The 15,884-nt window shown below is 39.7% G+C and overlaps 1 protein-coding gene across 2 annotated transcripts in view; it reads right to left on the reverse strand.

Annotated features, from left to right (window-relative positions):
- Window positions 1-256: 256 nt before the first annotated feature.
- Window positions 257-15,884, reverse strand: part of sh2b3 (SH2B adaptor protein 3) — a 53,608-nt gene continuing 37,980 nt past the window's right edge. For both annotated transcript variants that reach the window (XM_086110682.1, XM_086110683.1), the window contains exons 5-8: window positions 15,717-15,868; window positions 13,757-13,971; window positions 13,468-13,645; window positions 257-3,642 (exon numbers count right to left, since the gene is read on the reverse strand). In XM_086110682.1, the coding sequence (XP_085966808.1) occupies window positions 3,266-3,642; window positions 13,468-13,645; window positions 13,757-13,971; window positions 15,717-15,868 (922 nt within the window). In that variant the 3' untranslated portion in view covers window positions 257-3,265. The remainder of the gene's footprint in view (window positions 3,643-13,467; window positions 13,646-13,756; window positions 13,972-15,716; window positions 15,869-15,884) is intronic.

Below are 15,884 nucleotides of genomic sequence, written 5' to 3' on the forward strand. Positions count from 1 at the left end.
ATTGACAATTCTTTGGGAATCATAAAATTACAGTTGCTGTAATGTTGCAACTATTTTTGTTTTTTAATTAAAAAAAATCCATAAAATTAAATGGTGTAAATGTCATTCTTGTGACATGTTTTTATGTCGATAAATAGTTGTTTTTTTGTTGAATCAAAAACTTGCCCTTGTCAACTAGCATAAAGATCAGACTGAGAGGAAGTACATTCATCTAATGGTAATTGCGACTACTTTTAAGTCTGCAGCGGGTGGAAGGAAACTTTAATCTGTTTAGGTTTATTTTAGAAAAAATAAGACAACAGATCAGTCCAATGTACAGTTGATATATAATTTAGAAGGCTTACAACTGAATGAAAAAGGGATTGCAATCACAAAGACATCTTCATTTGAAAGCTCTGTGGTGGTGGTCTTCGGGAGGGAGTAGGGGGAGCTTTACAGTGCTGAGGTAAACACACAGTATTGAGAACACATTCATGTCATTAACGGGAAATTTTCAAATCAACTCAAAAGCCACAATGGCATGAAACCATCTTCATGGTCATTGGGGGGAAAAAAAAGTGTGGCTGAAGCAACTTAGATGAGAAGCCTTAAAGCAGGGCTGGGGAATCCAAGATGGAGCAATTCTAAAAAATAAAATAATCCCCAGAGGAACTGTTAAATATATTTGAGGAAAACATTTAACCCAACGCTCATCATATTGAACAATAAACACTTGTTAAATCACATTTTCTTCATTTTAATTTAGTTTGGCCCTCAGAGGACTAAAAAATATGAAAAGGTTCCCCAACACAGATTAAAAAAATATATAAACATGAGAACATTGTGGCTATGTGAAATCAATATTGCACGACACACTATCTTTTTACATTTTTTTCTGAAGCAAAGAGAGGAGTCGCGACGGGTCGACATGTTACAGTTGCAAGAACAACATCACACTTGTCCATTTCCTTTAAGTGCCAAAAGAAAAACAAACGGGGGGGGAAAAAAAAAACAATCGGACGTGCGTTAGTGTTAAGACATCCCATTGCTTACCAAAATAAAGCGTGCTGGACATAGATTTGGTGATTTGTAGTCATGGTGACGTCGCAAACCAAACAGTTAATGCTACCTGTGTGTTAAAAAAACAAATAAAGTAGAGTTGGACGTTAAAAAAAAAAAAATAACTCACTTTCATAAATCACCCAATGAAAATGAAAATGTGTACGCGCGTGACAGTGCGCAAACGCGCCATAAGGCACAGAATTGTTTTCTTAACAGCGACCTTAGTGAGTACCAAGAGCTTTCATTCATTGTCGTCTATCTATGCCAGTGATGCATCATCACAGGCAGAACAATTAAACAATATTGAACTTATCGGTTCTTTTATCACACACTTTTTTTTTTTTAGGTTGGAATTTACCTGACATGTTTCGGCGAAAGTCTTCTGCCTTCTTCAGAGTGTCACATGACGTTGTCTATCAGCTAATGTTCAATGAAGGCGTGACTCAGCTGGTAAAGTACGAGTCGCACACCATTTGACCCTCTGAAGAAGGTGCAAGAGTTTGAGAAGCCTGGCAAGCCGCACCCACTACAGCGATGAGTCGAGATTTCCAGGCTAGAGTTTGAGCGTATCAGGATGGCTAACTCACCCCTGTTACGCTATCTGTAAAAGCTGCCATTTTTCATATTAGAGCTGTAACGACCTACATTGGGTATGAAAAGTCCACACAACCCTACTCAAAGGCCAGGCAGATATTTTTCCACAATTCACGTGACCTGTAACTAGTACAACCCAATTAAAAGAGGACATCAAGGAAAGCCAACGAGAACACATTCATTTCAAATTCACCACTTTAAATGTTGGCAGTGGGATGCCGACTCTTTTCTTTCAAGTTTGAATGTGATTTGGTTAATTGTGAACACGGCCACATCCCATTTACAAGAGGGTGCGCACACTTGTGCAACCACATGATCGTAGCCTTTTTTACCTTGCCTCAAGAATATAGAGGTATACAATACATTTTTTAATTGGATCGAGTTGAACCAGTTACACATCAGACTAATCGTAGAAAAAAAGTTATTTGTATAGCACCAAGTCTGAACTGGGGTGTGCAGACTTTTCATATCCACTATTCTACAAATTTGGGACATGTGACACTCATTTCTAAAATTTCACACCACACACTGGTGCTGACATTATTGTACTATCTGAGTGCAGGACACCGAGCGTCCGTGTGAAAGTCGACGCAGATGTGAAGTTTCACACGCCTTAGCTGGGTTCTGTGTAAAATGGATGACAGAGTTGTTGTTTTTCGCAATCTCGAATGATACTCATTTATCCCACAACTTTGTGCTCAAAGCAATTGTTACTGTCAGTGTGAAAATATTTTTTTTCCTACATGACACAAAATGAGCACTGACATCATCTCATCGAAGGTTGCTGTGTTGTTTGAAAGCGCACACATGCAGAAGCCATCTCATGAGAAGGCTTCTGTGTAAAAGACAAAATGACGGCGCTTCACAATTTTACAGGATCTCTGTGTTAAAAAGGCTGGAGCCACAACATGTAGAAGAACGCCTATGAGTAAGTGTACGCAGGATTCGGTGTGAAAGGGGCTCGAGCTGCGTCGTCGTTGCAGAAAAACGGCGACTCCAGCGGGAGGCGGCGTAAAAGGCTGCTGGTCACTGTGGACAATTTCGAGTCCTTCATGAAAATAACATGCATGTTTTTGGGTTGCGAGATGAAGCTGGAGTATTCAAATCCAGAATCTCTCCACTATGAAGCCGGCGTGTGACCCACAACCCCCCGCCCCCACCGCGTTGCTTTCATATTGAAATAATATGCAAATATGAGAAATCTTGTGACAGAGCATCAGAAGACTCAAAGAGGAGAAAGAAGAGTGCTTTGTTGTGTTTATAGAAGAAAGTGAGCGTTGGCCCCAAATGTGCCAAGAATAAAGTCTTGGGAGGGGGGGGGGGCTTAAAAAGTGATTTTGCATCAGCAAAGTAATGAAAGGAGGCGGCCAAGATAAATTAAAAAGAAAAAAACTCAATTCACCCGTGAGTGGTGCGAAGCGAGGATTGTTTCAAGCCAACCTTGAGTTTAAAAAAACGTATAAAAATAGTTTTTGCACGCTGGGCTTGAAGATGAGTCGCGCGCTCCCCCGCCCGTCCCATACATCAAAATACATTCACTACGGACACTCGTGCGGAAGCCACGGGGGGCGGGGGGGGGGGAGTTTGGTCTCGAACCCATGCGCATCTCGTGGAGCCGGGCGGCGGGAGGTCAGAGCAACATGTACTGGTTGTCGATGGCCCGCTTGCGTCCGCGCTCGGGTTCCAACTCATAGTCCGAGTCCCGCTGGGGGAAGATGGGCGGGTGGCCGAGGCGGAGCGGCGGCGGCCGACCCGCCGACTCGCTGCGGCGCAGGGGAGCGGAGGAGGCGGTGGCGTTCGACGGCGGCGGCGGGGGGCCGAGCCGGCGAGGCAGCTGCGGGCCGAAAGCGCCCGGGGCGGCGCAAGAAGACGAGGAAGAGGAGGAGGAGGAGGAAGAAGAGGAGAGTGGTTGGCTGCAGCTTCGAGGTGCTCCGCAGTGAGCCAAGTTGGGCTCCGAGTTCCAGCGGTGCAGCGAGAACGGCGCCAAGTGGGTGCCGGAGAGCTGACCTGCCACAGGGGGAAAAAAACAGACAGTAACTAACACTTCTAAAAAAAAAAAATTAAAAAAAGGTTTTGGTTATTTGCCTGGCACTTCACATTTCAGCCCAATATAACTAGAAGAATATAATTTATGCCCCGCGATTGGCTGACAACCCTCGCCTACAGTCTGAAGACAGCTGGCATAGTCCCCAGCACGGCCATTTTGTTCTGTACTGTTGTTGACCGAAATTTAATTCAAGGTGCTCATGTGACCAAACACAGAATAATATTTTTAAATATTTCTCCTAATATACTTTCGTTTTGTTTTTCTTTTCAGTGTTGGGGGGGGGGGGGGGGTGCAACAGACGTTATGTGCGCATGCGGGTTGCTACCCAGTCAGCAAAGGCATCTGGCCCAGATTTGGCATGAAGCTGGCACAGCTGTTCTTGAGTCGGCACTGGCATAATGCATGTGGGGCGAACACGGACGGCCCAGGAGTGGCAAAGGAGGCCCTGGCTTGACTCTGGCAAACCAGATGAGGGCCAGTTGTGGAGTGAAGTATTTGGGCCAGAAATCAATTTACATACGTTCATTAAATTTCAACATTTTCCAAATGTTCTTGTGCTTCTTTATACCAAAACAAAGGAAAGACCTATTGTTTTGGTTGTTTATAGCAAAGTATGGTATCATTTTAATGGTCCGGCCCACTTGACATCTACCGGCCCACCATGTGAAATGAGTTTGACACCAGTGATGTACAGTAAGGCGTTTTTAGACGAAAAAAAACAACAATGTACAGAAAGGCGTTTTTAGCCGAAAAAAACGTCCATGTATAATAAGGTGTTTTGAACCGAAAAAAAAGACCATGTATAGTAAGGCATTTTTCGACGAAAAAAACGGCCATGTATTGTAAGGCGTTTTTAGCCGAAAAAACCCCCGACCATGTATCGAGTAAGGCGTTTTTAGCCGAAAAAAACGACCACAGATGGAAAGGCGTTTTTAGCCGAAAAAAAAAGGACCATGTATAGGAAGGCGTTTTTAGCCCAAAAAAACGACCATGTATAGTAAGGCATTTTTGGAAAAAAATTTTAGCCGAAAAAAACGACCATATATAGGAAGGCGTTTTTAGCCGAAAAAAATGACCATGTATAGTAAGGCGTTTTTGGACGAAATTTTTAGCCGAAAAAAACGACCATGTATAGTAAGGCGTTTTTAGCCAAAAGCCGAAAAAAAACAACCATGTATAGTAAGGCGTTTTTAGCCGAAAAAAATGACCATGTACAGCAAGACGTTTTTAGCCGAAAAAAACGACCATGTATAGTAAGGTGTTTTTGGATGAAAATTTTAGCCGAAAAAAATGACCATGTATAGTAAGGCGTTTTAAGCCGAAAAAAAACGACCATGTATAGTAAGGCGTTTTTAACCGAAAAAAAGGACCAAGTATAGTAAGGCGTTTTTGGACGAAATTTTTAGCCGAAAAAAACGACCATGTATAGTAAGGCGTTTTTAGCCGGAAAAAACGACCATGTATAGTAAGGCGTTTTTAACCAAAAAAAAGGACCATGTATAGTAAGGCGTTTTTGGACGAAATTTTTCGCCGAAAAAAACGACCATGTTTAGTAAGGCGTTTTTGGCCGGAAAAAAACGACCATGTATAGTAAGGCGTTTTTAGCCCCAAAAAATGACCATGTATAGTAAGGCGTTTTTGGACGAAATTTTTAGCCGGAAAAAACGACCATGTATAGTAAGGCGTTTTTAAACGAAAAAAAGAACCATGATAGTAAGGCGTTTTTGGACGAAATTTTTAGCCGAAAAAAACGACCATGTATAGTAAGGCGTTTTTGGATGAAAAAAAGGACCATGTATAGTAAGGCATTTTTGGACGAAAAAAAACGACCATGCATAGTAAGGCATTTTTGGACAAAATTTTTAGCCGAAAAAAACGACCACGTATAGTAAGGCGTTTTTAGCCGAAAAAAATGACCATGTATAGTAAGGCCTTTTTGGACGAAAAAAACGACCATGTATAGTAAGGCATTTTTGGACAAAATTTTTAGCCGAAAAAAACGACCATGTATAGTAAGGCTTTTTTGGTCGTAAAAAACGACCATGTATAGTAAGGCGTTTTTAACCGAAAAAAAGAACCATGTATAGTAAGGCGTTTTTGGACGAATTTTTTAGCCGAAAAAAACGACCATGTATAGTAAGGCGTTTTTAGCCCAAAAAAATGACCATGTATAGTAAGGCTTTTTTGGACGAAATTTTTAGCCGAAAAAAACGACCATGTATAGTAAGGCGTTTTTAGCCAAAAAAAATGACCATGTATAGTAAGGCGTTTTTGGATGAAAAAAACGACCATGCATAGTAAGGCATTTTTGGACAAAATTTTTAGCCGAAAAAAACGACCATGTATAGTAAGGCGTTTTTAGCCGAAAAAAACGACCATGCATAGTAAGGCATTTTTGGACAAAAATTTTAGCCGAAAAAAACGACCATGTATAGTAAGGCCTTTTTGGACGAAAAAAAATGACCATGTATAGTAAGGCATTTTTGGACAAAATTTTTTGCCGAAAAAACCGACCATGTATAGTAAGGCGTTTTTAGCCAAAAGCCGAAAAAAATGACCATGTATAGTAAGGCGTTTTTAGGCAAAAAAAATGACCATGTATAGTAAGGCGTTTTTGGACGAAATTTTTAGCCGAAAAAAAATGACCATGTATAGTAAGGCCTTTTTGGACGAAAAAAACGACCATGTATAGTAAGGCCTTTTTGGACAAGATTTTTAGCCGAAAAAAACGACCATGTATAGGTAGGCATTTTTAGCCGAAAAAAATGACCATGTACAGCAAGGCATTTTTAGCCGAAAAAAAAACGACCATGTATAGTAAGGCCTTTTTGGACGAAAAAAAAACGACCATGGCATTTTTGGACAAAATTTTGAGCCGAAAAAAAACGACCATGTATAGTAAGGCGTTTTTAGGCAAAAAAAAAAGACCATGTATAGTAAGGCGTTTTTGGACTAAATTTTTAGCCGAAAAAAATGACCATGTATAGGTAGGCATTTTTAGCCGAAAAAAATGACCATGTACAGCAAGGCATTTTTAGCCGAAAAAAATGACCATGTACAGCAAGGCGTTTTAAGCCGAAAAAAAACGACCATGTATAGTAAGGCGTTTTTAACCGAAAAAAAGGACCAAGTATAGTAAGGCGTTTTTGGACGAAATTTTTAGCCGAAAAAAACGACCATGTATAGTAAGGCGTTTTTAGCCGGAAAAAACGACCATGTATAGTAAGGCGTTTTTAACCAAAAAAAAGGACCATGTATAGTAAGGCGTTTTTGGACGAAATTTTTCGCCGAAAAAAACGACCATGTTTAGTAAGGCGTTTTTAGCCCCAAAAAATGACCATGTATAGTAAGGCGTTTTTGGACGAAATTTTTAGCCGGAAAAAACGACCATGTATAGTAAGGCGTTTTTAAACGAAAAAAAGAACCATGATAGTAAGGCGTTTTTGGACGAAATTTTTAGCCGAAAAAAAACGACCATGTATAGTAAGGCGTTTTTGGATGAAAAAAAAGGACCATGTATAGTAAGGCATTTTTGGACGAAAAAAAACGACCATGCATAGTAAGGCATTTTTGGACAAAATTTTTAGCCGAAAAAAACGACCACGTATAGTAAGGCGTTTTTAGCCGAAAAAAATGACCATGTATAGTAAGGCCTTTTTGGACGAAAAAAACGACCATGTATAGTAAGGCATTTTTGGACAAAATTTTTAGCCGAAAAAAACGACCATGTATAGTAAGGCTTTTTTGGTCGTAAAAAACGACCATGTATAGTAAGGCGTTTTTAACCGAAAAAAAGAACCATGTATAGTAAGGCGTTTTTGGACGAATTTTTTAGCCGAAAAAAACGACCATGTATAGTAAGGCGTTTTTAGCCCAAAAAAATGACCATGTATAGTAAGGCTTTTTTGGACGAAATTTTTAGCCGAAAAAAACGACCATGTATAGTAAGGCGTTTTTAGCCAAAAAAAATGACCATGTATAGTAAGGCGTTTTTGGATGAAAAAAACGACCATGCATAGTAAGGCATTTTTGGACAAAATTTTTAGCCGAAAAAAACGACCATGTATAGTAAGGCGTTTTTAGCCGAAAAAAACGACCATGCATAGTAAGGCATTTTTGGACAAAAATTTTAGCCGAAAAAAACGACCATGTATAGTAAGGCCTTTTTGGACGAAAAAAAATGACCATGTATAGTAAGGCATTTTTGGACAAAATTTTTTGCCGAAAAAACCGACCATGTATAGTAAGGCGTTTTTAGCCAAAAGCCGAAAAAAATGACCATGTATAGTAAGGCGTTTTTAGGCAAAAAAAATGACCATGTATAGTAAGGCGTTTTTGGACGAAATTTTTAGCCGAAAAAAAATGACCATGTATAGTAAGGCCTTTTTGGACGAAAAAAACGACCATGTATAGTAAGGCCTTTTTGGACAAGATTTTTAGCCGAAAAAAACGACCATGTATAGGTAGGCATTTTTAGCCGAAAAAAATGACCATGTACAGCAAGGCATTTTTAGCCGAAAAAAAAACGACCATGTATAGTAAGGCCTTTTTGGACGAAAAAAAAACGACCATGGCATTTTTGGACAAAATTTTGAGCCGAAAAAAAACGACCATGTATAGTAAGGCGTTTTTAGGCAAAAAAAAAAGACCATGTATAGTAAGGCGTTTTTGGACTAAATTTTTAGCCGAAAAAAATGACCATGTATAGGTAGGCATTTTTAGCCGAAAAAAATGACCATGTACAGCAAGGCATTTTTAGCCGAAAAAAATGACCATGTACAGCAAGGCGTTTTTAGCCGAAAAAAACGACCATGTATAGTAAGGTGTTTTTGGATGAAATCTTTAGCCAAAAAAAATGATGTATATACTATACTTACTTACTATACATGGTTCTTTTTTTCGGTTAAAAACGCCTTACTATACATGGTCGTTTTTTTCGTCCAAAAAGGCCTTACTATACATGGTCGTTTTTTTTTGGCTAAAAACGCCTTACTATACTTGGTCGTTTTTTTCGGCTAAAATTTTTTTCCAAAAATGCCTTACATACATGGTCGTTTTTTTCGTCCAAAAAGGCCTTTATACATGGTTGTTTTTTTCGGCTAAAAACGCCTTACTATACATGGTCGTTTTTTTCGGCTAAAAACGCCTTACTATACATGGTCGTTTTTTTCGGCTAAAAACGCCTTACTATACATGGTCATTTTTTTTCGGCTAAAAATTTCATCCAAAAACGCCTGACTATACATGGTTGTTTTTTTCGGCTAAAAACGCCTTACTATATACGGTCGTTTTTTTGGGGTTAAAACGCCTTACTATACTGTACATGGTCGTTTTTTTCTGCTAAAAACGGCTTACTATACATGGTCGTTTTTTTCAGATTAAAACAACTGACTATACGTGGTTGTTTTTTTTCGTTGAAAAACGCCTTACTATATATACATGGTCGTTTTTTGGGGTTAAAACGCCTTACTATCTATGGTCGTTTTTTTTGGGCTAAAAACGCCTTACTATACATGGTCGTTTTTTTCGGCTAAAAATTTTGTCCAAAAATGCCTTACTATACATGGTTGTTTTTTTCGTCCAAAAAGGCCTTACTATACATGGTCATTTTTTTTCGGCTAAAAATTTCGTCCAAAAATGCCTTACTATACATGGTCGTTTTTTTTTTCGGCCAAAAACGCCTTACTATATATATATGGTCGTTTTTTTCGGTCAAAAACGGCTTACTATTATACATGGTCGTTTTTTTCGGTCAAAAACGCTTTACTATACATGGTCGTTTTTTTCGGTCAAAAATGGCATACTATACTGTATATGGTCGTTTTTTTCGGTCAAAAATGGCTTACTATACTGTATATGGTCGTTTTTGTTCGGTCAAAAACGCCTTACTATACATGGTCTTTTTTTTCGGTCAAAAACGCCTTACTATACATGGTCTTTTTTTTCGTCCAAAAACGCCTTACTATATACATGGTCGTATTTTTCGGCTAAAAACGCCTTACTATACTTGGTCGTTTTTTTTCGGCTAAAAATTTCGTCAAAAAATGCATTACTATACATGGTCGTTTTTTTCGTCTAAAAACGCCTTACTGTACATGGTCGGGTTTTTTTTTGGCTAAAGTCGCCTTACTATACATGGTCGATTTTTTCGGGTTAAAACGGCTTACTATACATGGTCGTTTTTTTCGTCGAAAAACGCCTTACTATTCATGGTCGTTTTTTTCGGCTCAAAACACCTTACTATTCATGGTCTTTTTTTTCGTCGAAAAACGCCTTACTACACATGGTCGTTTATTTCGTCGAAAAACGCCTTACTATATATACATGGTCTTTTTTTCGGCTAAAAACGCCTTACGACACATGGTCATGATTTTTGGCTAAAAACGGCTGACTATATACATGGTTGTTTTTTTCGGCTAAAAACGCCTTACTATACATGGTTGCTTTTTTTCGTTGAAAACGCCTTACTATACATGGTCGTTTTTTGGGGTTAAAACGCCTTACTATCCATGGTCGTTTTTTTCGGGTTAAAACGCCTTACTATATACATGGTTGTTTTTTTTCGTTGAAAAACGCCTTACTATACATAGCCGTTTTTTTCGGCTAAAAATTTTGTCCAAAAATGCCTTACTATATACATGGTTGTTTTTTCGTCCAAAAAGGCCTTACTATACATGGTCGTTTTTTTCGGCTAAAAATTTCGTCAAAAAATGCCTTACTATACATGGTCCTTTTTTTCTGTTAAAAACGCCTTACTATACATGGTCGTTTTTTTCGGCTTAAAACGCCTTACTATACATGGTCATTTTTTCCCGCTAAAAACGCTTTACTAAACATGGTCGGGTTTTTTTCCGGCTAAAAACGCCTTACTATATACATGGTCGGTTTTTTTCGGGTTAAAACGATTTATACATGGTCATTTTTTTTGGTCAAAAACGCCTTACTATATATAGTCGTTTTTTTTTCGGGTTAAAACGCCTTGCTATACATGGTTGTTTTTTTTCGTTGAAAAACGCCTTACTATACATGGTTGTTTTTTGGGGTTAACACGCCTTACTATCCATGGTCGTTTTTTTTCCGGCTAAAAACGCCTTACTAAACATGGTCGTTTTTTTCGGCTAAAACGCCTTACTATACATGGTCGTTTTTTTCGTCGAAAAACACCTTACTACACATGGTCGTTTCTTTTCGGCTAATAACGCCTTACTATACTGTACATGGTCGTTTTTTTCGGCTAAAAACGGCTTACTATACATGGTCGTTTTTTTCGGATTAAAACACCTGACTATACGTGGTTGTTTTTTTCGTTGAAAAACGCCTTACTATATATACATGGTCGTTTTTTGGGGTTAAAACGCCTTACTATCTATGGTCGGTTTTTTTTGGCTAAAAAAGCCTTACTATACATGGTCGTTTTTTTCGGGTTAAAACGTTTTATACATGGTCGTCTTTTTCGGTCAAAAACGCCTTACTATATACGGTCGTTTTTTTGGGGTTAAAACGCCTTACTATACTGTACATGGTCGTTTTTTTCTGCTAAAAACGGCTTACTATACATGGTCGTTTTTTTCAGATTAAAACACCTGACTATACGTGGTTGTTTTTTTTCGTTGAAAAACGCCTTACTATATATACATGGTCGTTTTTTGGGGTTAAAACGCCTTACTATCTATGGTCGTTTTTTTTGGGCTAAAAACGCCTTACTATACATGGTCGTTTTTTTCGGGTTAAAACGTTTTATACATGGTCGTTTTTTTCGGTCAAAAACGCCTTACTATACATGGTCGTTTTTTTCGGGTTAAAACGCCTTACTATACATGGTCGTTTTTTTCGGCTAAAAACGGCTTACTATACATGGTCATTTTTTTCGGCTAAAAGCGCCTTACTATACGTGGTCCTTTTTTTTCGGCTCAAAACGCCTTACTATACATGGTCGGGGTTGTTTTCGTCGAAAAACGCCTTACTACACATGGTCGTTTTTTTCGTCTAAAACACCTTACTATTCATGGTCGTTTTTTTTGTCGAAAAACGCCTCGCTATACACGGTCATTTATTTTGGGCTAAAAACACCTTACTCTACATGGTCGTTTTTTTGGTCTAAAAACGGCTCATCGTTCACTCCGGCTCTTTGTACCGGCTCATTCGACATGGCGGCGAAAAAAAACTCACAATAATTACTACTACTAATTACGACATTTAAGAAATGGGAATGCCAGTCTGATTTTTCGTATGAATCGTCCAAAGGGCTTTTTGTACCGGCTCATTCGACATGGCGGCGAAAAAAAACCTCACAATAATTACTACTACTAATTACGACATTTAAGAAATGGGAATGCCAGTCTGATTTTTCGTATGAATCGTCCAAAGGGCGTATCACTAAACTCACCTGAAATGTATGCACAGAACACGAGAGCAAGATACGACGATGGGCAAGTTGGTCATTAGATTTGTAGGCTAATCGTTATGAAAAATATTATGAAACAGTATTGGTTATTCTATAATTTACTGGTTGTAGCATGGTAACTTTATGAATAAAACCTTCGTCACAAGGTGTAGTAATGCGAATGTTAACTGTTGGTAGAACTCATGATGACGTGTGTTAAATTATTTCGTCAAATTGATCGTAGATTACACATGCATCGTCTTGGGAAGAGGATGTCAAGCCACATCAATACTTACCTGTATTAATGATTACCAGTCAATTAATCTTTGCAGTGTGAGATTGGAAAAAATACTCTGATGATGCCACATGAGTACACCAGTTTTTGATCCATGTATTTTTTGGAATAAACCTGGAGTACACAGCTACTGATGTAATGTTCATTGCTAATTCATCGTTTTCAAAAATTTACCCTTGAATTATTATACTTTTGAGTGTCAGAATTCTTGATTATGAATATCAGTCAAAATAGAAAAATGGGTTCGTTCCCATGGTGAACGTTTACGGAACCCAACATTAGTTACCATGGTTTCCCATTGGGTAATCCAACGGAACCGAAAAACGGTTACCATTAATTTCCGAAATCCTCAGGCCTGCTACTGAATTATTTAAATTTTTGCAGCATTTGTTTATAATTGTATGTATATGTTGTTGTTTGTGTTATTATCATATGCAATTGAATAAGTAGACCATTTCAGAATTCGAAATTTGTGACTCTCTCAATGCATAATGGGACTCATACTTTTCTGATCAGCGAGTCCCTGGGACTCGCTGCCGGTAAACTGTAAAATTATCACTGCAGAGATTACCGCTTTTTCTGCACTCAGTGATTGACTTCTATGCAAAGTCATTTCTCAACTTGTCTTCCGTGCCACGTCAAGCCTGTTGAGTGTCGATTTACTTCATATTAAGAAACTACTGCATTAAAACATTAATCCATAAATGTATATCATACAGTATGCTTTTTTGTTTTTCTCAGTATAAATAACACGTACCCTGACTGTTCTACTCTTTGAATAAAAACACTTCATTCAAGCGTTAGGGAGTGCAAGGGGTTATGATGGAGGGGTGATGCAAATCATGAAGACCTGCCAAGTGGTATGATAGCATTGTTTTATACATGTCCTCGGCTAGGCCTCAGCTTCAAAATCAGTCCTTGGTCCTTGGAGGCAAGTCCTTGGTCCTTGGTCTTGGCCTCGGAAAATTTCTTAAATCCTTGGCCTTGGCCTTGCCTCGGAAATTTTTCCAAGTCCTCGGCCTTGGCCTCGGAGTCAAGTCCTTGGCCTTGGCCTCGGGTTGCCGGTCCTTGGACACAACACTGGTGTGTGTGTGTGTGTATGCTCACCCTGTGACGGCGGGCTGGAGCCCGCCACGACGAAGCTTGAGAGCGTGACGGCGCCGGCGGATCCGCACTCCAGCGGAATGGGGAAGAGGCGGAAGTGGCTGAGCATTTCCACGACGGAGGGGAAGCGCAGGTGCTGCACCCTGCACTGCCCCCACTCAGTCAGCGAGAGGCGCAGGTGCTGCGTGCGCGCACACACACACACACACACACACAAATGGGGAAATCAGAACCGTACTCTGAGTAGTGTGTCCCCCCCCCCCCCCCCTTCTGTGAGGCTTCCCATACTCACCTTGGCTTTTCCTTGGTAGTTAAAAGTGAGGACGTAGTCTCCTCTCCGCGTCTCACTCTGTCGCACCAGAAAGACGCCGTGGCCCTCGGCCCCCGAGCTCTGAACAAGGTGGGCCGCCTTGACGCGCGAGATGTGCCCGTGGAACCACGGGTAGGAGGACAGGAAGTGATCGGTCTTGTGGATGAGCGGCTCTGGTAGAGCCAGGGCGACAGGGTCTGGGGAGCGGGAACACGGAAGTGGTCTAGAGTTGCACCCAAAAACCAGGCTAAGACATTCACTGCCATGGACGTTCATATTCGTCAACCAAAATCCAGGGACATGTCACATATTTGGGACTTCGCTATCGGAAATTTTAGACGCAATTATGCTGTCGATTATTCCATCACTTCATCAAATACAATTTTACTTTTGCAAGTGTATTTCAAAACCATTTTTTTCCAGTTTATTGTTCTTTAAGCAATCAAATTTTCTTATTTGGTGTCATTTAGTGATAAAAAAACAAAAAACAACTAAACAACATTTGAGCAATATCAGGCGAAAGGGAATCATATTGTACTCGCCAAACGTTTTGAAACTGATTCCGTTTTTGGTTTGGATATTGTATTCCAAAATAAAAGCAGATGCTTGTAAATTATTATAAATTAATATTGGGATGAAACGTAAATTATAGTTCGTCTGCTTTCAAGCTATCCCTAAATGATTATTCCTTTTTAAAAATAGTTCGACTAAAAATACTGTAGTTCTACTGATCAATTAGTTGGTTATTACTCTTGACACCTGTCATCTATATGTCGATTTATCATATCGTGTCTATTTTTGGAAACCACAATCATGATGAACAGATGCCTGCAGACGGCAGCTTTGCGTCAATTTGGATTCGTGATCAGCACAGCTTTTGAGGAGAAGAGACAGACTGGCGGGTGAATCTCAGCTTGTCAAGTCGACAATGAGGCAGAGAAATTTAAGCAGCCCACATTTGAAATAAGGTATGTAAATGTACAGTACAAACAGAGAATGTCTCGATCGCGATCGTAAGAAAGGTCAGTTCATGGAGCGAGTCGGCGCGGCTCACGGCGCGTTGATAAGTTCTAGATGTATGAATAAATAATGTCATCAAAAGCCATTTCTCAGTATTGAAATTGTTCTTCTACAGTTTGAGGTGTCGCAAAGGCAAAAAAATATCGGCGTCAAAGTCACCGTTCTGCTTGACACATTTCTTCTCACAAAAATCCCTGTTTTCTCGGCTTTTGGGTGAAACCAATTCATTTTCTACCGCTGATTGCTTTAGAAAAGCCAAAGGCGACAAATATTTTTTTTGCTGGTTAAAGAAAAGTGTCTTTTGTTCAGTTCAAGAACAGTCAACATGGATGGCAATACGGGGAGCTGTTTGCTGGCAGTGGATGAGTTTGTATCAATTAAGGTTGCAAAGACGAGGAAAACATTCCATGACCTTTTCCAAAGGAAGTTCAACCGGAAGCTCTTGGATCGGTATCCTAAAATGCTACAATTAAAAAGCATGACATAGCAACAGATGTCTTTGGAACCTTTATCAGGCTTTCGATATTTTATTGAAAAATCAATTCTTTCAGTGAAGAGGAAAAAAAAAAATAACGGAATCACACATTACTCAACCCTTGGAAGCAACCCACTGAAAAATGAACACAATTCCAACCCTGCCTTCATTCTAAAATACCAACAAAGTCCCCATTGAAAATCTTAAATTAATTGAGCCTCTCTCCCTTCAAGTTGAAATTCCAGAAATCATCTGAGGATGTGACGGAGGAGGATTCCAACTTTGAAAATTCACTGAATTTCGCAACCCTCTGATCAATTCATTGCCAAATCACTTGATGGATTTTTTTTCTCCGACTGCCGCCGAGTGAATTTGAAATGCACAACGGAACGACGCGGATAACGTGACGTCAATGAAAGGACCCAAAAAAATGAAATAAATACATACAGCTAATCGTGACGGGACGTGTCTGTTGAGCCAGGTGGGACGAAGCGGGCCGCCTATCACTTTGACGGCCAGACTCGGAGCTTGCCCTGTGATTGGTCGAAAGGGCGCTGTCAGCCACCGAGGGGATGGGCTCCAGATCCACAGTGCCCAACCTGAACACACACACAC

The sequence above is a fragment of the Hippocampus guttulatus genome, chromosome 5 (genome assembly GCF_054856545.1).
Source record: "Hippocampus guttulatus isolate MCC_2025c chromosome 5, RoL_Hgut_1.0, whole genome shotgun sequence".
Classification (NCBI taxonomy): Eukaryota; Metazoa; Chordata; class Actinopteri; order Syngnathiformes; family Syngnathidae; genus Hippocampus; species Hippocampus guttulatus.